Source organism: Sorex araneus, chromosome 1 (genome assembly GCF_027595985.1).
Source record: "Sorex araneus isolate mSorAra2 chromosome 1, mSorAra2.pri, whole genome shotgun sequence".
Lineage (NCBI taxonomy): Eukaryota > Metazoa > Chordata > Mammalia > Eulipotyphla > Soricidae > Sorex > Sorex araneus.
In genome coordinates, this window is record NC_073302.1 from 158873346 (window position 1) to 158896790 (window position 23445).

Sequence of the window (23445 nt, forward strand, 5' to 3'; positions counted from 1 at the left end):
AAAAAGTTATTCATGATTGAGTTCCAGGCATACAATATAATAACACCAATCCCTTCACCAGTGTCTGTTACCTTGTACCAACACCCCCATGTCCCTTCCATCCCAGCCTGCCTCCATGGCAGATGCTGTTTTTACCTCTTTAGGCACTGTGGTTAACAGTACTGTTACAGAGAGGGCATCCACATGTCTCTTGAGTCTTTCAGTCTTTCAGTCTGTTCCCTTCCTCCTCAGAGTCACCGATTCCCTCTGCCCTTGTCACAGAGTTCCTCTCTCTCTCTGTTCTTTGTCCCCCACCTGGCAGTAGTGAGTTTCCTACTAAAGGCCAGAGCTCATATTCTTCATTTCTGTTGCCTCCAGGTCCTTGATCCTATGGGGGGAATTACCACATTTTAAAGCACCAATCAGGTGTGAACAATAGTAGAGCAGGTAGCGCACTTGTCTTGCACCTGGCTGAGTTGGTTTCGATCCCCGGCACCACGTATGGCCCCCTGAGGCTGTCAGGAGTGATTCCTGAGTGCAGTGCCAGGGGTAAGCCCTGACCACTGCTGGTGTGGCCCCCAAGCCTAATTAAATAAATAAAAGCAACAACTACGTCCTCGCCTGGCTAATGCACAGTGCCTGGCACAGGGTAGGTACTTAGAGAACTGTTAAGGAGTTCTCCTTTGAGAAAGCCACTAGGAAAACAAATAAAGCCCTGTTCACATCCCCAGGATGCTATGAGTCTGGCGGATGGGGAACTGCTGGTCTGCTGGAAAGCTCCCATGGAACAGCCGTCCCCCGGATTCCCAAACAGGAGGCTCCTTGTGCCCCCAGCACCCGTGGTTGTTAAGAATTGCGGCCGCTGCAGCTCCTGCTCTGCTTGCCTTTTGCTCTATTTCTCAAGACCTCCTTATCATGTTCACTCTTTGGCAGTGGAATTTACTCATTTCTGGATTTGAGTAGAGACGTTTATTCATCTGCTGGAAGAATTTGCAGTTTATTCATCAAGACATTTAAAAATCTCACTTGTTTAAATTAGAGTAGTGCTATCTCTTACTTTAGAAAATGACTTCAGCCAAACTTCAGCCTATTGGATTCAATTATCATCATTCTTTTAAGGCTCCAAATTTATCATCCCCTCAGGAAATTTAATGTAACATCCAAGAGAGAGAGTGAGAGAGAGAGAGAGAGAGACAGAGAGAGAGAAATAGAAAAGTGGAGAAAGAAAATTTGCCAAATGGAGACACAGGTTCTTTATTAAGGTCCTGCTTAATACTTATAAATATATAATAAAATGAAATGAAAGGAGGCTTTAAGATGGATTATAGGAATTGGCCAGCCAAAGTCTAAAGACTGTAGCTTGTTTTTGTAAACAAGGCTTGACTGGAATGAATGTAGCTGAGTCTGTCTGTTTCCATATGACCAGAAACCTGTGGACAAAGCCCAACAGTTACTTGCTGGCCCTTTAAGAAAAAAAAGTTTGCCGACCTCTGGATTTCGGACTATAAGAAAAATTAGAAGAGCTGGGATTGTAATACGAGAAGAGAACTCTGAAGACAATAAGTTTCTTCATATTTTGTAGAGGATATTATATAAAAGATGATGACTCTTGATTCTTAATTTTCTGCAAGGATAAACTGAACAGAAACTTATTTACCCTGTGGCAGAGGAGAAATTTTCTGGCTCTGGAGTTAAAACATAGAGTTTTAACATTGGAGCTTACATGCATGGTGTCAAACTCTTCTTTTGGGCACCCTAATTCCACTGTTACAGATTCCCTTTAATTAGAGTCACCAACCATCAGCTGCCAACTATAATAATTGATAAAAGAGTGACATACTAAACTAATAATAGCATTTCATAATTTATCAAAAAATTCTTTAATTGGGTGCCTAGGGTAGTAGCTCAGTGGCAAAACTGCCTTGTAGATTTAAATTTTACCTTGTAAACCCGAAGCCAGGGAGGCCTCTAGTTAAGTCCCTTGTTAAGCCCTTATGCCTGAGTGCTACCCCAGTACTATGCAGCCGAGTGTATGTGAATACTGCAGCTCAACCGTGTGACCCCTCACCAGCACTGTAACCAACTTTGTCACCTCTGGCCATTCTAACAACAACAATAACAAAAGGAAGGAGATTTCAAAAAAGAAGAAAAATTAATCAGTTAGCAGGAAAGGAAGGAAATCAGTGATATTTTTGTAGAGGAAATTATGGACAGAGCCAGTGAAAGGTCTTTCAGTTCCTGGGACAGGGTGGGTCAAAGGTTGACATCTTGGTGCTTAGTGCTCCTTCTGAGGACAGTATAGTAGAGCAGTTACTGATAGTAAACCAGCTATATATAACATCATTTTCAGTCTTGCTGACTGGGCTTTCCTGATGCTGTAATCCCACAGGCCTCACAAAGTCCTCCCTTCACATATACATGAGAAAAGGTTGCTGGATTGGTCTACAATCATTTTTCTTTTTTTTTCTTTTTGGGTTACACCCAGCGATGCACAGGGGTTACTCCTGGCTCGTGAACTCAGGAATAACTCCTGGCAGTGCTCGGGGGACCATATGGGTTGCTGGGAATCAAACCCAGGTCGGCTGCATGCAAGGCAAACGCCCTACCCTCTGTGCTATCGCTCCAGCCCCAATTGGTCTACAATCAATAGTATCACCTGGAATGCTATAAAGTGGATTATTTTGGGGAGGTGGGGAGTGTTTGTGCCCTGTTTGGTGGTGCTTAGGTGCTAATCCTTTCTTTGTGCTCAGGAATCACTCCTGCTCATTGCTTAGGACACAGTATAGAGCTAAGGATGGGGCTCAAACCCAGATCTCCTGCATGTAGAGCATGTGTTCAGCCCTTTGACTTAACTCTCTGGACCCACAAAGTGGATTTTTTTGGTTCACATTCCCTAGCCCACAAGATGGTATAGATTTTGCAGAGAAAAGAAGCCATGGGTTGGAGCCTGAAAGGTTTGTGCCCTGACTCCATTTCTTACCTGCTGGCTGACTGACCTTGGGAAGACATGCAAATGATACGATGTCCGTAAGTGAGCTCAAAAAACTAAAGCCTTGAAACAGTACACTGGTCCTTCCAACGGAATATGTAAGGAGTAACTGAAATATGGACACATTTGATTGATTTCTGAAGCTCAGAATTCAGGTGAAAAGCTTTCTTTTCTCTCTTCCTAATGGGAATCACAACTGAACTCCAGAAGGAATTTCTGATTCCTTATCTTGCCAAATCTCTGGCTTTTAGAAGCTTAAGAATCTTTTAAAAATACGTGAGAAAAACCAAAGTTTTCTTTTTAAAAGCCCTTCTGAGCCCTTCTGATTTTTTTTTATTTCTCTAGGAAAACAATGTCTTTTATATGTGGTTCTGATGTAAGAACTAATTGTCATTGGCATCCATGAGGTGCTATTAAGCATTATTACTATTCCCTCCTGGCATGGAGTCCAAGAGACAGCGTCTTTGGCAGTCCTTGTACTCAGCCAGTTTGCTCACTGCCCAGCTCGGGCCTCAAGCTGACTTGCTGTCTCCTGCATAGTCCTAACGGAAACAGGGCTGAAGAAGCACAGTGGAGCCAGCTGTAAACATCCAGAAAACTGCCAGATGTGCTTTGGCAGCTTTCTGCGTCTCCTCCCTCCTGTCTTGCCCTTGAGCATGCCAGGCTGCAGAGGAGGATTGAATCCTGCACAGGAGACAGATTTTCCCTCTCAGTGGGAACCCACATTGGCCATGCTGATGCTAATTCACTTCCTTCTGAGGGAGCAGAGAGAGCAAAGAGAGGCGCCTTCACCACAAACCCCCCTTTAAAAAAATCAGTGGTGGCAGTAATTAAGGGAGAAAAAGTGTGTTTCTCACTCTGATGCCATCTTCTTCATTGAGCTCAGCTTGGTGACCACCCTTCGTTTCAGTGACACAGTGCTGTCAGACAAATGCCTGCTTGGTGCTGAGTCCGCCCTTATATACCAGATTCGACATTTGCAGTTGCTGTGAGAAGGGCACTCACTTACTAAAAGCCAAGGGCACTGTGATGAAAGGGAATCATTCTGGGACTGAGACTGAAAGGACCACCTCATTGTACAGTGCCATTGTTTAGAGCCCCACGCAGATAATTTCAATAGTTGGCGTATTTTGAGGGTCTTTTCTACAACAAAGATAGTTGGAAATGATCACTCTGGATAAGAACTGCATGCTGAAAACAGGTAAAGAAACAAACATGATAACATCACAGTACTTGTATTGCAAACCACAATGCCCCAAAATGTGTAAAGTGTGTTACGGCGGGGGCGGGGGGAGGTGTGGGAGAGACAGAGACACAGACAGACAGACAGAAGGAGAGAGAAAGAAATAAGGAAAGTGCCTGCCATAAAGACAGGCTGGGGCGAGGGTGATAGGAGGGAAACTGGGGACATTGGTGGTAGAAATGTACACTGGTGGAGGGATGGGTGTTGGAACACTATATGACTGAAACCCGATCATGATCAGCTTTGTAACTCTGTATCTTGTGATGACTCAATAAAAAAATAAAAATTAAGAAAAAATAGTTTGGGGGCTGGAGCGATAGCACAGCGGGTAGAGCGTTTGCCTTGCATGCGGCCGACCCAGGTTTAATTCCCAGCATCCCATATGGTTCCCTGAGCACCGCTAGGAGTGGTTTCTGAGTGCAGAGCCAGGAGTCAGGCCTGAGCATTGCCGGGTGTGACCCCAAAAAAAAGCAAAAAAAAGAAAAAATAGTTTGCTTATAACGTTTTAATAATTAAAATTTTCTTTCTTGAGGAATTGATTTTTTCCCCCAAGCTTTGTTGAAAGGCTTCATCTGTATTTATCACTTCTGAAAATATTCAATAGCTATTGGCTCAGGGAAATGGATTTTGCTGCAGAGCCCATCGGATTACTTACTCATGTGGCCACTCCTGAGATCAGCTAAAGTCTGTCACTTACCAGCCCAGCCCCTTCTGTCACTCAGACAGAATTCTTGGCTATGATTCTGGCCTGTTAACATCATGTTGGAATTAAAGTCTCAAGCTGGTAGAAGAGGAACAAATGCAGACTCTTTTCCTCAAGGGACATTATGAATAAAACCTGTTACTTATGTTTATTCAGTAATAGCAATAGAGATTTTTAGTGATAGAAGAAAAGTTTTTCCCCCCCTTCAATGACTTTACCCTGTAGGCTAACTAGAGATATGGATCTCACTTTCAAAGCCCAATGCACCATTTGGGTTTGCTTTCAATATAATATCTGTGAAGTGTCTTCAGCATGATCCCTATTTAATGGGATTTAGTTGTAAAGCTTAATTCATATCAGATTTTCTAAATGAGAGATCACTGTCAACTTATTGTTAATTGAATTCAATAAAATCAAGGTTTCTATAATTAATGTGAGCCACTTAATCTTTTAGCTTCTTGAATGAATATAATTTTCTAAATACAGGTATTTTCTCATTTAATGAAACAGCAACATTTTGAGGAAAATAGATGTACATATGACTTCTTATTCTAGTAAGTTTTAGTATCAAATTAAGCATGACCAAATTCTCTTTAATAAAATAATAATAAAAGATGCTAGCAAATTTACTCAGAATGTTAACTGTTCATCTTCTGTTGTGTGGAATATCAGTTCAAATTTAGCATGGCAATACTTAAGAAGTATCACATGTATGAAAACAGGCAGTGATTTTAGTGTCAGAATACATGGGTTCCTTGTGCCTCTGACTACCAGCAGTGGTGGAATGGGGTCAGCTATCAGCCTTTCTGAGCCTGGTTGCTATCTGCAAGGTTAGTGTTGGGCTAGATGAAACAATCTACTGCTTTCTCAATTAGAGTTCTGTGATTCTGTGTACGACAACATGGTGTTCAAAATATTCCTAAAAGTAGACAAAGCAAGCATTGTGGACCTATCAAGCAGCCCAGAAATCATCACACCATGGACTAGTGGCAGCCTCCACATCTCATTGTAAAGCAAATCCCAGGTGTTGGCCTCTTCTGATTCACATAAACCCACTGCTCTCCCCATCGCCAGCAACTGAGGACTTCAAACTTTTGATTTATTTTTAAAGCCTCAAATTACTTATTTCTTCATTTTTTTAAAGTGTGTATGTGTTGGGGCTGGAGCAATAGCACAGCGGGTAGGGCATTTGCCTTGCACGAGGCTGACCCGGGTTTGATTCCCAGCATCCCATATGGTCCCGAGCACCGTCAGGAGTAATTCCTGAGTGCAGAGCCAGGAGTAACCCCTGTGCATCGCCGGGTGTGACCCAAAAAGAAAAAAAAACAAAAAAAAGTGTGTGTGTGTGTGTGTGTGTGTGTGTGTGTGTGTGTGTGTGAGAGAGAGAGAGAGAGAGAGAGAGAGAGAGAGAGAGAGAGAGAGAGAGAGAGAGAGAGATGGGACCCGGGAGCCACTCCAGGGATTGGACTTTGCCTCTCACTTCACTGAGTGGCCTGAGGGTGCTGTGCTGTGGGGTCTTACAGAGCTTCATCTGGTGATGCAGGGGAAGAGGAGCAAGTGGTTCTGTGGCTCAAACTCCTTGGGCCTTTTTTTTTTTTTTCATTTTTTTATAAAGGTGTTTTAGATTACCAAAAGTTCACATTGAATAATAAGAAAGAATCAGAAAAATCCCATGTACTCTTACCTAATTTCCCCAATGGAAACGGTTTGCAAAATTATAGCATAATATCACAACCAGGCTGTTGGCATCGATACAATGCACTAATCTTATTCGGATTTCTCATTTTACATGCACTCATTTATGTGTATTTTGTTTTATACAGCTTCATTGGTTTTGAATAGTTTCACCAGGACAAAGATTTCTTTTTTGCGGGGTGGGGGCAGGGTGCTCTGGGCTTACTCCTGGCTCAGTGGTCAACCTGGCAAGGCCTAGGGTGGCAGGGATTGAACCTGGGTCAGCCACACATAAGGCAATCCCTTCTGTTGTGCTATTGCTCCAGCCTCTCCACAAAGATATCTTATATTGCTTTCTAATAACCATGCTCAACTTCTTCTGTACAACCTATTTCTGATCTGCAAACTAGTCTTCATTTCTACAATTTCGTCAGTTAGAAAATGTTATAAAATGTCTGAGACTTAAACCTGAAGGCTTTGTAACTTTCCACATGGTGAATTAATAAAAGAAATAAAAAAATTGCAAAACAAACAAACAAAAAAAAGAAAATGTTATAAAATGCAATTGTGTAGCCTTATACCCTTTTGGCATTGACTTGTCACTTACATAATGCCTGGGAGAATCATCCATGTTATGTGTATCTATGCTTTGCCCTTTGTACTGCTGGGTAGCATGGACTGGATGAGCCAGTTTGTCTAACCACTGATCTATTGAAGAACATCTGAACTGATAGAAGCATTTGACTATTCTCAGTAAAGCTATAAAGATTCATGAACACTTTATTTCTCTAGAATAAATCCCCAAGAGTATAATTCCTGGGCTGGGTGGTAATTATATGTTTAGTTTTATAAGAAACTGCCTTATGATTTTCCACAGAGACTGTACCACTTTATATTCCAAGCAATGATGTATGTATGATCTTGTTTCTGTGTATCTTCACCAACATTTGCTGGTGTCACTGTTATTTGGTTTTGACAATTCTTATAGATGTATAGTGATATGTTATTTTAAGTTTCATTTACCTTCTAGCTAATGGTGCTGAACATCTTTTTCAAATGTTTTTTGCCATTTGTATGTCATCTTTGAACTTTTGAATTTTTATTTCTCTATTTAATTCTTTTCTAGTTTGAGTTGGGGTTGCCAGTAAATTGCCCATGAAATTTATTGCAGTTTACTCCTCAATAAAAATAAACAAAATAAAATAAAATAAAAAGACCTGCTACCAAAATAGAGAACATTACTTATAAGCGTTCTCAACAAGGTGCTAGAGTCTCTTGGAATACAAAGATAAATGTGACTAGAAGCTTAATCCAGAATTTCTAAGATTATCTGTTACTTTTAATTGGAAAGATAAAATAAAGAGAGAGAGAGAGAGAGAGAGAGAGAGAGAGAGAGAGAGAAGACTGAGTTTCCTAATCGCATAGTTTCAAGGAATGATACCTTCCTGAAGTCAGGAGGTGATCGTGAGTGATGGAAAACTCCTAGAAGATACGGGTCAAGGATTCAAATTCACTTTATGGGTTATTTTCAATATGCATAGAGTTTATATTACTCAATTAAAAATGCAAACTAAAGGTCATATATAGACAAGATATAAGAATAGGCAGATACAGAAAAATACAAATTACCAATAAGCATATGAATGGATATTTCACTTTCTATCTTAACTAGAATTTAGAACCAAACATTTGACAAGTGAAAATTTATCAGATAGGCAAAAATTAAAAACAACTTATGTCAGTATTTATGGGATATTGGAAAAGGATCTCCCCAGATTTTTCTGCTGGTAGTATTGATGCAGCCTTTCCTAAAGACAGACTAGAATTACCCAATGAAACTTAAAATATGCATCCTTTGATAAGGTACTCAATTATTAGGATTCAGTACCACAGACAAATATGTAAGGATAAATGAGCAAATATATTTTTTGTAGCATTAATTGTAAAAGCCAAATTTTATAATCAACTAACAACATAGAATTGAAAAAAAAAGCAGATTACAGTGAAGCCATAAAAAAAGCAGAATCTACAGCACTGACATGGCAGAACACTGTAGGAACATATGAATATAGCATGATTTAATTGCCAGCGAGGTATGAGTGGGTGAATGGGTGTGAGAATTTGTGTTTGTAGGCCAAAAAAATTTCTGGTCTGGAAAAATACAGTGACCTAATTTGTAAAAAGTTACAAATCTGCAATTTGTAAAAGATTACAAATCTGAGGTGGAGAAATGCTCAGCATAAGGGAAATGGAACTTCTCATTTTTTGGCATTTGTTCAGTGCTTGCAATGATAAAAATAACATTTATTATTTACTTTTTATTTAAATAAATAGTACTTTTTAATAATTAATTGAATCTTATTGTTACTTGGTTTTGATTTGGGGGACGCGCCTGCAATGTTTGGGGGCTTTTCCTGGCTCTGTGCTTAGAAGGTGTTTCTAGCGGTGTTCTGGGATCATGCCGAGCCCTCACAGAAAGGTCCTCCCTCATGGAAAGCATGTGCTTTTCACCAAGATACAAGGCTTTTATCATGTTTGGAAAAGAAGTTAAAAAGCTAACCTGATCCCATGTGATCACAAAGTATGTGCTTAGATAATTGCACAAAAAGAAGATATGGTAGCTTTGCTTAAAGAAAATTTAAATAGAGCAACAGAAAAATCTCAGCTTTGCGTAAAGAAAATTTAAATAGAGCAACAGAAAAAAACCTCAATTTTGTTCCTGTGATCCTTTTTCTGTACCTAGAGTATTTATTTCAGTGATTTCTCCCTGGCTAATTCATTTTGTTTAATTGATAGTGTTTACTGGAGTTTAGTGAAAAACTATTTTGTAAATATCTCTAGTTGTGATTTATTGAGTGTAATATCTCCCCCAATGAATCGGCTGTGAGTGGCAAATTAGTAAAGGAGATACAGATCTGAAGAGTAGTCTGTCTGTGGCTTTACTTATCTCTACAGGAAACCTTATTTCATATTGATAAAATTTGAAATCTGTCCTGTAGCCCTTTCCAATTGTTTGTTGTTGTTGTTACTGTTTTAATGAGGAAGAAAAAAAAAAGACTCAACCAACCCGACTTTCTTTTTCTAGTAAATTAATTTTAAAGCAGATTCTTCAACCCAAATAAAAAGGTGAGGGTGGATGGAGCCAGATTCTGACTCAACATGTCCAATTAATTGCTTCCCAGCAGTCAGAGACTCCACACACATTGGAAAAAACAAACAAATAGACAAATCAACCCGGAAAGAATGATCAGGTGAAACAGTAAGCTAGCCATCACCTTCCTTGCTTATAAACCCTCATTTAAATCTACATTAATATTTGCCAACAACACTACTCTATTACAGATCAAGATTTATGGAACTGTGGTAAAGATTGCACAATAATAAGGAAAACACATTCATCGCAGGTTTTTGAAATGTACCTAACAAACTCAACGTCTTGCAAAATAACTTTCTTATTCAAAATGGAACTGGGAATTGTTCAGTGCACAATGAATCATCTTTTGGCAAGTACAATAGAATCTTTAGGGACATTTCACAGTCTCTTGTTCAATTGTAAGGATGTTTTTAGCTTTCATAGGTAGGAAAGAAGGTAGCTTGTGTAGCCATCATGTTGTTGCTAAAATTGTACAGTAAAGATTTTTCAGGGTTGCTATTGCGGTAGATCTGCGTTTTTTCCCTCTTTCTCTTCCTGTTTCTTTACTGAGAGCTGCTTTGTTTCTCAAAAAAAAAAAATCTGGAATTGCTTAATGCTAATGTTTTCTGGTTTTACTATTTAGCCAGTACTCAAATGTTAAACATTAATGTAGGAAACTCCCTTTTCCTTACCTCATGGCCCTATATTTATTTAACTGTTATTTTGCAGCAGGAAAGCCTCCTCTTTCCCTCTCCTCTCCCTCAGAGTATTGCTTTATTTTTTTAATTGACACACATAAATTATTTTGCTTTCCCTGTTTTTCAGGAGGCTTTAGAGCTGCCGTTGGATGATTCTGAAGTGACCGAGACTCCAGCAGCCATGGAAGTGATCAAATATGAGTATCATGTCCTCTATTCCTGTAGCTACCAAGCGCCGGTGCTTTACTTTAGGGCAAGCTTTTTAGGTAAGTCCCTGTGAAGCTCACTCTAAACATGTAGATAGAATGCAGAAATCATGTTTGGAAAATCATCCTTGAAGAAGCAACAGAGTTAAAAATACGAAAGCTCTGGGTGAGGTAAGGTCTTACCAGTAAATTTTCTCATGTTTTAGAAAGAGTATCGGGACTTCTGAGTGAATGATATCATCCCAGTCTTAAGTCTGATTTTCAGATTCTTGGCCTCCTGCCAAACATTGACTAAGCCCCCCTGGCCCTTATTCTTTACTTTAAACAAGTAGGAACAACTTAAAACTACAATTGTTTTATCTGCTTCTAACTTTACAGTAAAAAACTTTTTGCAATTTCAAGCAATCCTTTTAACCCAGAAGCCTCCCGTACCTTCTCCCTCAAATGCTAATAATGATTTCAAGAACTGTTTGTCAGTCCACATAAGCTAGACTTAAAAATAGCACTAACATTTCCTTCAGCTCTCTATACATCTCCAGTGCCTGAGTTCCTGCGATGCTATTACTTGACTCATTCCCCTTGCCAAGATGGAACAAGCCGTCTCCGAGGAGGCCTTTGCTAATAAAGCTTATTTAATCAGCAGCCACACGGAGTTCTCCCTCTACTGCACAGCCCTGATGGGCCCCCTTCAAGTCTTCCTCCTAAACCAGGTCACCGTGGGGACACCCTTGTGGCCCAGGGCTCAGTGACAAGGGGCACTGTCTCCCCGACCCTGACTCCATTTCTCCCATGCTACCAGGCCTTTTCAGCCACGTTTTGCATTTTGAACAGCCTTCTAACTTTTTCCAGATAGCTAAGACATCTGAATTTAGCCCGTGATATTTTATTTTTAATTAAAAAGTAGCTTAAGCTGCTCTGAATGTGTATTTGGTAGATTTAATCACTTGCTGCCTTATATTGTTTAATGGTCTCTAATTTTGCAGTGTTGGCGGTTTAACAAGCACTTAGGATTTAAAACACAAGAACAAATTCTCATAGACTCCCTGGTGAGAAGATTTTAATCTGAGGTGCAGTTCCTAAGAACTGACAATTTGGGGTAAATTTTCAATATGGGACGTGGGGAATTGAGGACACAGATAGTTCATGAATTCACAAACTCTTGCTGCAGATTTATTCTTATGATTATTATGGGCCATTAGAACACTCACTTTATTGTGGTTCCCTTTGGTTTGGGGCCCAGAGGTTAAAGGAGGTTTAGTCAGCGAGCCCCGTTAGACTTAAAAAGTATATATTTATTTACCAGAGGGGAGAAAAATGTCTTCCTTGGTTTGGGTTGGCAAAGACCCCACCTCGGAGCACCTTCTCCATTCAGACATGTGGAACTGCAGGTAGAGGAAATAGGACACCACATCTCCAATACTGTACTTTCATATAATTAGTATTCACCATAAGCAGTTAATCACCAGAGAAGAGCTCCCAGAGACAAAACAAGTTGTTTAGCTTGTCAGCATTAGGGAATCGGAGGTGTTGAAACATGACTGCTTCTTGCTGGAAGTGGGTCTTGCCGAGGCCGGTGGATGAGCTCATATGTATGCTTTGCTCTTATGTGCCAACAGCTCCCCTTACAGTACGGCACAGTAATTGTTCCTGCAAGTCTAATTATATTTTAATGAAATGTGTACACTTCCTATAATCCTTTCTTCACGAGGCTTTGCTTTTCCTTAAAACAAATAAACAAGCAAAACACCCCAAATCGAACAAGCATTCTTGGATTCTAGTTATATGTTTTGTTTATGTCCTTTTTTTATTATTAGAGGAACACCAAAACAAGTCATTGATCTTGTGTGTGTGCGTGTGTGTGTTTGTGTGTGTGTGTGCAAGCATTCTTATTCACGTCTCATCCCCATTTTGTGTTGAAAAGAATTTTTAATTTCAGAATTTTTAATTTCAGAATTCATTTAGTGATTGTTCAGGTACGTTAAACTATCAAATGTAAGTTTTGTAAAATATATTAAATGCTTTCCTGTAACAAAATATGAAAAATAATTATTTTCTTTGTCATATAGAAAAATTCTCCTTTACATATAAAATAACCTAGTGGATATTCTAAAACCATATTTTCCTTTACTCTAAAATTAGCATTTTTTTATTTATTCTCCCTAATTGGTTCTTTCTATGATATCTGATCATTCTGGAACCCTCCATTTATTCTTTTTAATGAAACCTTCATCAGTGTGTTGATTGGATTCCTAACTCTTCCTGTTATTCCAGGTCCAGATTTTTCTCTTTTTCTAAGAGGATTTCGACCTAAAAAGAGGTTGACTATAAAAATTCTTGCCTGAGGTCTCTCTTTTCTCTCTCTTCCCCTCTCTTTAAAAAAAATATTTTTTGTTATTTCTTCAAAAATAGTTCATGTAGCCTTGCTTTTGTCAGATACTTAGAATTTTTTATTTATTTATTAGTAAAATTTTATTTCTCTGCTTTGCTCTGAGTTTTCTTTCTATATCTCTTCTTTTCCCTTCATAATTAAAGCAAGTAGTAAGAAATTCCCATTTAAATTGGCACTACCTCTTTTAATTCATTTAGATCCTAAGAGAAATATTTTTTCTGTTTCTAGAAATGCAAATTCATTGCCAAGCCATTTATTCTCATTCTTTTGCATCATTTTGTTCAGCATATCAGCTACTGTCTAAGACTCAGCTAACATGGCATTTGCGCTTGTCACTTCCATGTCATATATCACATCAGATCAAAAGCACATCATGGGACAGCATCACACCACATATCATACCACAAGTTACATATATCATATCAAAAAATTGTACTTAGCAAAATTATGTGCTTACTTACCCTTGGGAGTAAGACAGTTCATAGTCCCCAAAACTTTCTGGCTCTGTTTGCGCATTTATTACATATATGACATATATGATTTGTCTTCTTCATTTTGATACCCACAGTCTCAGCTATGGCATAATATCAACATCTACTTGTTGGATTAACCAATATCTGAGTAGAGCCCCAAGAAAGAAACATTGGGATGTCCCCAGCTGGAACTGCTCTGTTGGTGATCAGGAAGGAAGTTATACTGTTGTCTCCCGGAGACACAGGACCCAAGCTCCTGATAAACTTTCCATTTGTAATGTGACACTTCTCAGAGACTGCAGAAGTAGTTGACTAAAGCAATGGAAAGTACTGAGGACTCTAAGGTGAGCATCCAAGTAGCTTTGCAGCAGCCACAGTTCTGGAAACACTTTTGTTTTCCTTTGATACTGGAGACAGACTGCCATGTTGAAGTAGCACTTTACTTTGGAGTGTCTCTTGTTTCTACTTGGATCTACAGGCGCTCAGTTACCTAGAAGAGTAAATTGCATTTAAGACTATCAATAAGTCTGGATGAAGTGAAGAAATAAAAAAACTATGCATAATTTACCCAGTGTTCTTTTTTAGCCCCCTCCCCCCACTCTTGGCCATCTAGGGTTTGGGAGAGGAGGTTGTACATAATTTATACCTTTCTGCTCCCCAACACTTTTGTCAAGTTTGGGTAGCAAAAGTTTTAGAGTGACTTGTAGTTTATGAAGTCTACATTGATAGAGTGACTTGTAGTTTATGAAGTCTATTCCCAGAAAACAGTGACAACTTCAAGCACCCCCTGTTTACCACTCCCCCTAGTCATTATTTTTGAAGCAGAATGTGTTACAGTAACACATTCTGTAGCACCTGTGAAGCTGGCAAAATGATGTCTGTATAGAGACCACCACTTATACTTGTCATTTGGGGAGAGCACTGTCCAGCTCCACTTCTCCATGTGACCCATGTGTACATGTTTATGACAATAAAGTTTTGCAGATCCGACAGGAAATTGGGATTGAAGATCACCTTCTTACGGCTGGAGAGACAGTACAAAGCATAGGATGGTTGCCTTATCTGCATTTAATCCCTGGCACCACAGATGGTCCTCCAAGATCACCAAGAATGATCCCTGAGTGCAAAGCCAGGAATAAGCCCTGAGCACTCCTGGTATGCCTCTCCAACTCTGCACCCCCACCAAAAATCACCATGTCAAAGAAATACTTATATTATACCAAACGCTTCTACCTATCATTCTATCACCTTTCATGCCTTGTCATTTCTTTTTTTTTCTGCAGGGGTGGGAGGAGCTTGCAAAAATTGGGTAATAAATGCTCAAAATGTAGTGAAAAACAAGCATAAAAGCAATGGCTTATCTAGATTCCTAAGTTTACATATTGTCCCTCTTGTTACTAGAGATTTCCGGATTTGTTTCAGCTTGAATTTTGATTTATTTCTTCTTTGTCTTTCTTCCTTTGTTCTCAATCACTATTGAAAAATAGACTGAGTGGTTCTTTTCATTTTCAAAACATTTAATTCTGTGTCTGACATATGGGTTCTTCTTGGAAACCATTTTGACATATTTCTTTAATTAGTCAGAAGAAATGCTTTTGAATAAGAAAGGAAACATTTCTTCCATGCCACAACTGAATCACTGATCTTTCTGGAGAGCCATTCTATTATTAGTCATAAGAGTAAGGGTGCAGGTTAAAAATATAACCCAAATACTTAATGTGGAAGGTTTATTCACTTATGATACACCTGGAGGACACTCCTGGAGAAGCAGGGCAAAGGAAGTAGGCAAAATAAAATTCCTTCGTGAAGGCTGCATGAATCAAACCAAGATAAAATCTAGCAGAAAGGGAGAATAATGGAAATCTGGGAATGAGATCAGTGTGCCAGTCATCAAGGGGGAAGAGGAGAGGACTTGTTCAGGCTTGAAACTGGATGAAGTCTTTGGAGTACAGAGGAGAGAATGATCAGAAAATAGGAAAGATGGAAGTGGGAGAAGTTAGAGAATAAAACCAATAAATACTCACAGAATAAAATAAAAAAATTAAAAATACAGCATTGTCCAACAACTTGCTGGAAGTAGCAGTTTAGTGTTTTGGAGGAAGATGATGGGAAAGCAAAGGAAAGGGAAGATGGCTCAGTGTGGCTAGAGAGAACATGGCCTGTAGCACTGTTTTCCTATTGTTCATCGATTTGCTCGAGCGGGCACCAGTAATGTCTCTATTGTGAGACGTGTTGTTACTGTTTTTGGCATATCGAATATGCCACGGGTAGCTTGCCAAGCTCTGCCATGTGGGTGGAATACTCTTGGTAGCTTGCCGAGCACTCTGAGAGGGATGGAGGAATTGAACCCAGGTCAGCCACATGCAAGACAAACGCCCTACCCACTGTGCTATCACTCCAGTCCAGAGAGAACCCCCCTATTTGGGGGAAAAAGCCAGTTTGGAGAAGGGGTTACCTCAAGATAAATAGTGGAAGAAGTAATTTAAAAGAGATGTTGATGCCAAATTGTGGGAGAGATGGTAGATAGGAAGGGACAGCAAGATAAGGAGAAAAAGAAGAAATGCAGGGCTGGCTCAGTGGTGGAGCACCTTTGTATATATAAAGTCCTGGGTTCAGTCTCCATCATTACACATACACACCACACCACACACATATACACATGCACATGTACACTCACACACTGCACACACACACACATACACACTGCACACACACACAGAGTCACAGAAGGAGAGGGTGAGGGACAGGGAAGAAGAGAAAGAAAAAGAAATTATGAAAAAGTAAAATTTTCATCAAATGAATTGGTCTTATTAGTATTATCAATAAATTTATACAATAGAGATAATGAGCTAGACTGTTGAAAAACTCAGGTATACGGGTTTTGTGTCAGAAATTTCCAGGCTCTCACAGAGTCAGGGATGGACTACCTCTCCCCCTCTCTCTGTTCTTCAGGGAGACTGGCAGTTATGCCCATAAACTACCTTTGGGCCCATATAAGGTCATTAGCTATGATGGAGAGATTCATCAATAAATCTCAAAAGAGATCAACAAGCTGCAAAGATGCTTCTGGACCCCCCAAATCACCATCTAGTTAAAAATTCAACTTAAGCTGTAATACACCTTATTCAAAATTTAGAATTTAGTGACATCTCCAACTGATATACTAGGAGTAGCACACCACATTGGGTGGGATATGAAATAGAAGGCAACCAATCTGGATTAAGAAAATATTAACACGCAAAGGCTTAACCTGTAACAACATGTTAGTAATCTATTATACAAGGGCTTAATGGCTCCAGGGTGAGATAGAACAATCCTCACATACTTCCTAAGGAAAGCTTTTCTGATTATTTTTAGAGAATTATTCATAACAGGTAATATAAAATAAATTATTTACAGCCTGCTATTGGGGCAGGCTTAGTTGGTGGTTGGGAAAATTGGAAATAATGGTGGTAGGAAGGCTCAATGGTAGTGGGATTGGTGTTTGAATATTAAATATAATAAATCATTATGAATTACTTTAAAAAAAGAGGGAAAATGACCTAGAACAAATATACTTATTTTTTTCCTGGGAAAAATTGTCATTGATAGCACAGTGAGAATTCTGGCAGCTTGTTGAAAAGGAAAAGAATAAGGTGACTTAGAGAGTACTAAAGAGTGAGCAAAAATGAACCTAGTTATTACACAAAGTAGAAAATGGAAAATGACTTGATAATTTAATTTAGTCTTATTTGATTATAGAGAATCTTTAAGAAACTCACATATAATGCTTATATTTGTGTGAGTAGTTGGTAAATCTAGCCAGAGTTATAATAATAAAATGGAACATGAATTTTTGGTGAATTAAAGAGATTGGGGAAATTAAAATGAAATTTGAAGAGCAAACAGTGGAAGTTATTACAAAAAGCAATGGAAAATTATTTAACTGATACAAATATATTCAAGCTGAAAGTCCAAATAATAGTGGAAGTTTAATGAAAATTATTTGTTGAACCATGTAAACGTTTGAAAGTTTATGGGGAATTAGGGAAGAGATAGGTTGCTGACTTAGAACATATGATGGGAATAAGATCTCATTAGAAAATGAAATCCTGATTTTTAAAGTGTATTAAAGAAAAAGTGATAAAGAAATATGAGATTAAACTACAGGGGTCAGCTAATTACCAAAAAGAAAAGTATTCTAACCTGTTTTAGTTAAAACCACTTCACATTCACACTAAATAAGTAAATAAGTAAAGAAAACATTTCTCTGCTTACTGCTGGCAAAATGAGACTGTTCTAAACATCCCTTGAACATACTTGAGTACCTACTCCGTGTGTGTGTGTGTGTGTGTGTGTGTGTGTGTGTGTGTACATACAGGTGCAAGGCATAAAGCAATATGCTAAAAAAAAAAGTCACTAGTTTAATGGTTTGCTCCTCCTTTAAAGTACAGCAGGTGGTGAATTTGCCTTGCATGCAGCTGATCCAGTTTCATCTCTGGCATCCCATGTGGACTCCTGAGCACTATCAAGAGTGATTCCTAATTAAAGAGCCAGGAGTAACCTCTAGAACTGTCAGGGGTACCCAAAAACAAACAAACAAAAAATAAAGACCCAATGCAGGGAGCCAGAGAGATAGTATAAGGGTTAAAGTTCTTTGTTGCATGAGGCTAACCCCAGTTCCATCTTTAGCACTGCTTGTACACTCCTGCACATTGAACTTGAAGTGGCCCTTGAGCACCTCCAGATGTAACCCCAAAGCCCCCCAAATGAATATTCATCAGTGCAGAGTTTTTTAAGTCCAACATTAGGTACTTTTCTGGGAAAGTATAGACCAATGATGTTTACCTAGTGGTCCACAGAATGGGCTGGTTTGCAGAAATTTTGGAATCCCTCTCCCCCACCAAAGTTATTGTTGTTTAGTATGTACTACATATTATGTAAGCAAAATTTATATTTTTCAATGTTAGTTTGAAAATCCAACACATAAAGTGCTATTTAAAATAATGATCTCTTGATGACTTAAACATAAGCACGAAAATCTGTAAGTCTGTAACTGTACCTCACGGTGATTCATTAAAAAGTAAAAAAGCTTAGGGCTGGAGCGATAGCACAGCAGGTAGGGCATTTGCCTTGCATGCGGCTCGACCTGGGTTCAATTCCCAGCATCCCATATGGTCCCCTGAACACCGCCAGGAGTCATTCCTGAGTGCAAAGCCAGGAGTGGCCCCTGTGCATCACCAAATGTGACCCAAAAAGCAAATAAATAAATAAATAAATAAATAAAAATAAAAAAATCAAAAGCATAAACAAATTTTAAAAATAAAAATGTGAAAAGCACACACAAAACAAACAAAAAATAATAAAATAATGACAGTTCTGACAATTGGAAATATTATTGCACATGACATGAAAATATTTCTTGAATGTAAACATTGAATGTAAACATAAGAAATCAGAAATGCATGATACTCTCAAAGAACTTATAGTCTAATTAAGGAAATAAGTCAGGTTTAAAATCAGTGCAACAGGGGCCAGAGCAATTGTATAGCAAGTAGGGCACTTGCTTTTCATATGATCAACCCTGGTTTGATCCACAGCACTACATCCACATTGGTCCCCCAAGCTCCTCCAAGAGTCATTCCTGAATGCAGAGCCAGGAGTAACCCTTGAGCATCGATGGGTGTGGCACAAAAACCAAAATCAAAAAAGAGAAATTTTAGAATCAGTAGGGCGCTTACCTTGCACTTAGCCAACCCAGGTTTAAACTAGGGCACACCTGAGGTCACTCCTAAGAACTACCAGAAGTGCTACCTGAGCACAGAGCCAGATGTAAGCCATTGGCACCTCCAGGTGTGGCTCAAAAATATTGTAGCACTGTCATCCCACGGTTCATCGATTTGCTCAAGCGGGCACCAGTAACATCTCCATTGTGAGACTTGTTGTTACTGTTTTTGGCATATCGAATACGCCACAGGTAGCTTGCCAGACTCTGCCGTGCAAGCAGGATACTCTCGTTAGCAAGAGATGGAGGACTCTGCCGTGAAGGCAGAATACTCTCGTTAGCAAGAGATCGAACCCAAGTTGGCTGCGTGCAAGGCAAATACCCTACCCGCTGTGCTATCGATCCAGCCCAAAATTCACTCTAACAAGTAGAATACATTAAGGACCCTAAGAGAAGTGAAAATTTCCACCCACGAGGAAAGGAGTAGATTGGTGTTTGGCAGGAGCTGATGTGTGAGAAATGGGGAGATGCTGATCAAAGGGTATATTGACACATCTTTAGTTATAAGAACTAAATAAACAATAATCTGTGAACTAAAGGAAATAATAATAGACTTCTGAATGAAAATGCTGGAGAAAGAAAAATTCTGGGAATTTATTGTGTGTCTTGGTAGCTACCGTTAATAATACTATATACTTGAATGTTAGTAAAAATACATTTTAAGTATTTCCAACACATCTAATGTACATACACACAAAAGTAACTATGAACTAACAAATTTGTCCATGATTTTCTTACTTGGTCATTGTTTTCATGATATATAAATCATTAAATCACCATTTTGCTAAACTTACACAATATGTACATTATATCACAACAAAACTGAGGGTGGAGAGGGAATATTGCTACCAGGGCCTAAAGGGATGAATTATTTTCAGGTGGGATGATCAGAAAAGAGACCTTGGTCAGATATAGAATTCACCCCACAATATGGGCATGGAAAGACCAGGCCCAGTAACAAACTCTGGAAAGGGCAGGAGAAATAGTACAGAGATTAAGGCAATTTGCACAAAACTGACCCCAGTATGGTTCCCAGCACCATATTTGGTCCCCCAAATCCCTGAGCACAGAACCAGGAGGAAGCCCGGAGCACCTTATCACTAAAACAAAAACAGAAATTCAGGAAAGATAAATTTCTGTATACCTTTGGGTTAGGCATTATTGGTGGAAACTGCTAGTGATAACAGCACAATAATACAACTAATATGAATATCCTACTTTATAAGGAATTGTAGAGAGACAAGCAGTGGGAGCAGTAAAAGAGCAGGGTCTGGAGCTTGAAAGCCTTGGCTTTGTTTCCTTGGTTCTACTACTTACTATGATCTTTGAGAAGCTATTGCATTTTTTGTTTGTTTTGGGGGCTTGGCATGTAGCAATGCTTGCGTAATTATATTATCTGATTCTCACAATGACATAGACAGGGAGAAAGAAAGAGAGAAAGAGAAAAGGAAGGAAGAAAGAGAAGGAAGGAAGGAAGGAAGGAAGGAAGGAAGGAAGGAAGGAAGGAAGGAAGGAAGGAAGGAAGGAAGGAAGGAAGGAAGGAAGGAAGGAAGGAAGGAAGGAAGGGAAGGAGGGAGGGAGGGAGGGAGGGAGGAAGAAAATAATTGTTATATGAAATGGACTTCATTGCACGTTATGTGTACAGTGAATCCTAATGCTTTAGGAATCATTCTTCAAGATGTGTAGTGATATATGATTATGGTTTGACTATAGCTTCTTCATTCAACAAAATATTGTGACTATAGCATACCTAAATGTTTTAGGAATAGACCTCTTAGGGATTACTTACTGGGATTCCAATCTGTGAACCATTTTACCATTTCTTAGCAGAACGAGGGCAGTGGCTCAAAGGGTTAGAGCATAAGCAGCACCCCAGCACTGCCGGCAGTGAGTCCCCAGCACTGCCAGGTCTCTCCATCCCCCATAGAAAGCATTTCTCAGTAAAGATGTTCAATGCAAGAATAAGATTATTTTTATGTTTAAAAAACCAAATGCCCAAAGGGATGTAGAAAACTATGGAGTTGAAGGCCCATTTTTTTTTTATTGTGGGAGGCAGCAACCAAAATTTAAGAAACAAATGAATTTATTAAACTAAATGATGTCATATGTAGGTAGAGAGAAGGTGCCATCATTTGTATTTTTGGAAGTTTCCATTCATATTTCCAGAGATTAATAAATGAACAAAATAGAGCACGGATAAAATTCCAGTATTAGGGTATAGTGACTGCTATGAATGTACCTGGACAATTAACACTTATTTTCAATTCAATATAGTTCTTTCGCCAAAGGAGAAGTGAGTTTCCCCCCGTGGTGGAGCATGACATGCATTTTTATGGCCTCCAGTGCTCACATGAAGACAATATACTGGATAATGACATTGCACTGTGACAAGTCCACTCTTTCATTTTTAGCAACCATATTCAGAACATTATTCTTAAACTTATTCTAGATAGCTTATACTCTCTCTCATCTTCATTTTAGGAATTAGGAAGTTTTAGTGAAATCATGCACGACAGGAGAAAGGTGACTATGCTTGCAATAGAGTTAGGTAGAGCCAGTGAAATATTTCATGCTGCTATCCGATTCATGAAAACTAATAGCCCTGAGAAATTTAATTTAGAAAGCTGCACATTTTGAGTAATATATAGATAACTTGACATGTGGGTTATTATTCAATTGAGAGATTTTATATGAAAATGTTAAATTAAATACTACTGACAGTTGCTAAAGATTGTACTTTTTAATTATTCTATTTTTCATCTGATGTCTCTTCCTCTTTTGTCATTGACATTTTAGGGTGCTACCCAAATTGTGCTTTTAGGTCCTATGTTATTCTTCCAGGTGATGGGAGCACATAGTAGGTACTTTATAAATACTTGTTCTTAAGTAAATGGCCAAATTTGCCTTGCTCACTTTGTGAGTCGCTGCTGAAATTATTTTGGCTCCAACCTCAATTTGGCTCCGACCTCAGTAGGAAAGATTTTTCTGAGCCTTTCAGCCTTTATGTGATTAATGAGATTTCTAAGCATGTTAAAATTGGTGCTACTGAGTGTCTTGGTCTGAAAGTAGAGAGTTGTTGATTGAGTATGCTTATGTCTCTTCTGATTGAGGCCAGACAGCCAAAAATAGACCCTCTTAGCTTTTTGATTGAAGAGACCTGGGACTGAACATGAAGGTGTATATAATGGGCTTCATGAATTGGACCAAGTATGTGTTTATGCCTTAATATTTTTGATATTTTATGTTGAAGTTTTGGATCATATACATATATGAAATTCTTCAATTTTCAGTCATATTTAAGCTATATTTTTATGATGTAGGCCTTTATATGTTTGACTCAGTTTCATGACCATTGTGATTTCTGATGATCCCATTTGTTTCTGAAGTAGAGATAATCATATTTGAATATATTTTGGTGTTAATTGTGTATGACTTAGCTTTTGTGGTTTTTTTTTTGTTTGTTTCAAATGAGTTTGTTTAATTTCAGATGGTAGAGAATAAGCTATAGACCAAACACTTGAGAAAAGTACACTTTGGCAGAGGTCTGGGCTAGGTTTACTAACCTCACAGCTACAGTAAAAAATAGGTGAGAAGCAGAGAATGAGCAACCTTATTAATTCTTCTTCTTCTTCTTCTTCTTCTTCTTCTTCTTCTTCTTCTTCTTCTTCTTCTTCTTCTTCTTCTTCTTCTTCTTCTTCTTCTTCTTCTTCTTCTTCTTCTTCTTCTTCTTCTTCTTCTTCTTCTTCTTCTTCTTCTTCTTCTTCTTCTTCTTCTTCTTCTTCTTCTTCTTCTTCTTCTTCTTCTTCTTCTTCTTCTTCTTCTTCTTCTTCTTCTTCTTCTTCTTCTTCTTCTTCTTCTTCTTCTTCTTCTTCTTCTCCTTCTTCTTCTTCTTCTTCTCCTCCTCCTCCTCCTCCTCCTCCTCCTCCTCCTCCTCCTCCTCCTCCTCCTCCTCCTCCTCCTCCTCCTCCTCCTCCTCCTCCTCCTCCTCCTCCTCCTCCTCCTCCTCCTCCTCCTCCTCCTCCTCCTCCTCCTCCTCCTCCTCTCCTCCTCCTCCTCCTCCTCCTCCTCCTCCTTCTCCTTCTTCTTCTTCTTCTTTTTCTTCTTCTTCTTCTTCTTCTTCTTCTTCTTCTTCTTCTTCTTCTTCTTCTTCTTCTTCTTCTTCTTCTTCTTCTTCTTCTTCTTTTTTTTTCTTTT

General features: G+C 38.9%; 1 protein-coding gene across 1 annotated transcript in view; it reads left to right on the top strand.

The window, feature by feature from the left end:
* The window catches only part of ATG10 (autophagy related 10), a 275907-nt gene that overhangs the window by 174370 nt on the left and 78092 nt on the right, over window positions 1–23445 (top strand). Inside the window, exon 4 of the mRNA XM_055123937.1 lies at window positions 10547–10685. Within this exon, the coding sequence (XP_054979912.1) occupies window positions 10547–10685 (139 nt within the window). The remainder of the gene's footprint in view (window positions 1–10546; window positions 10686–23445) is intronic.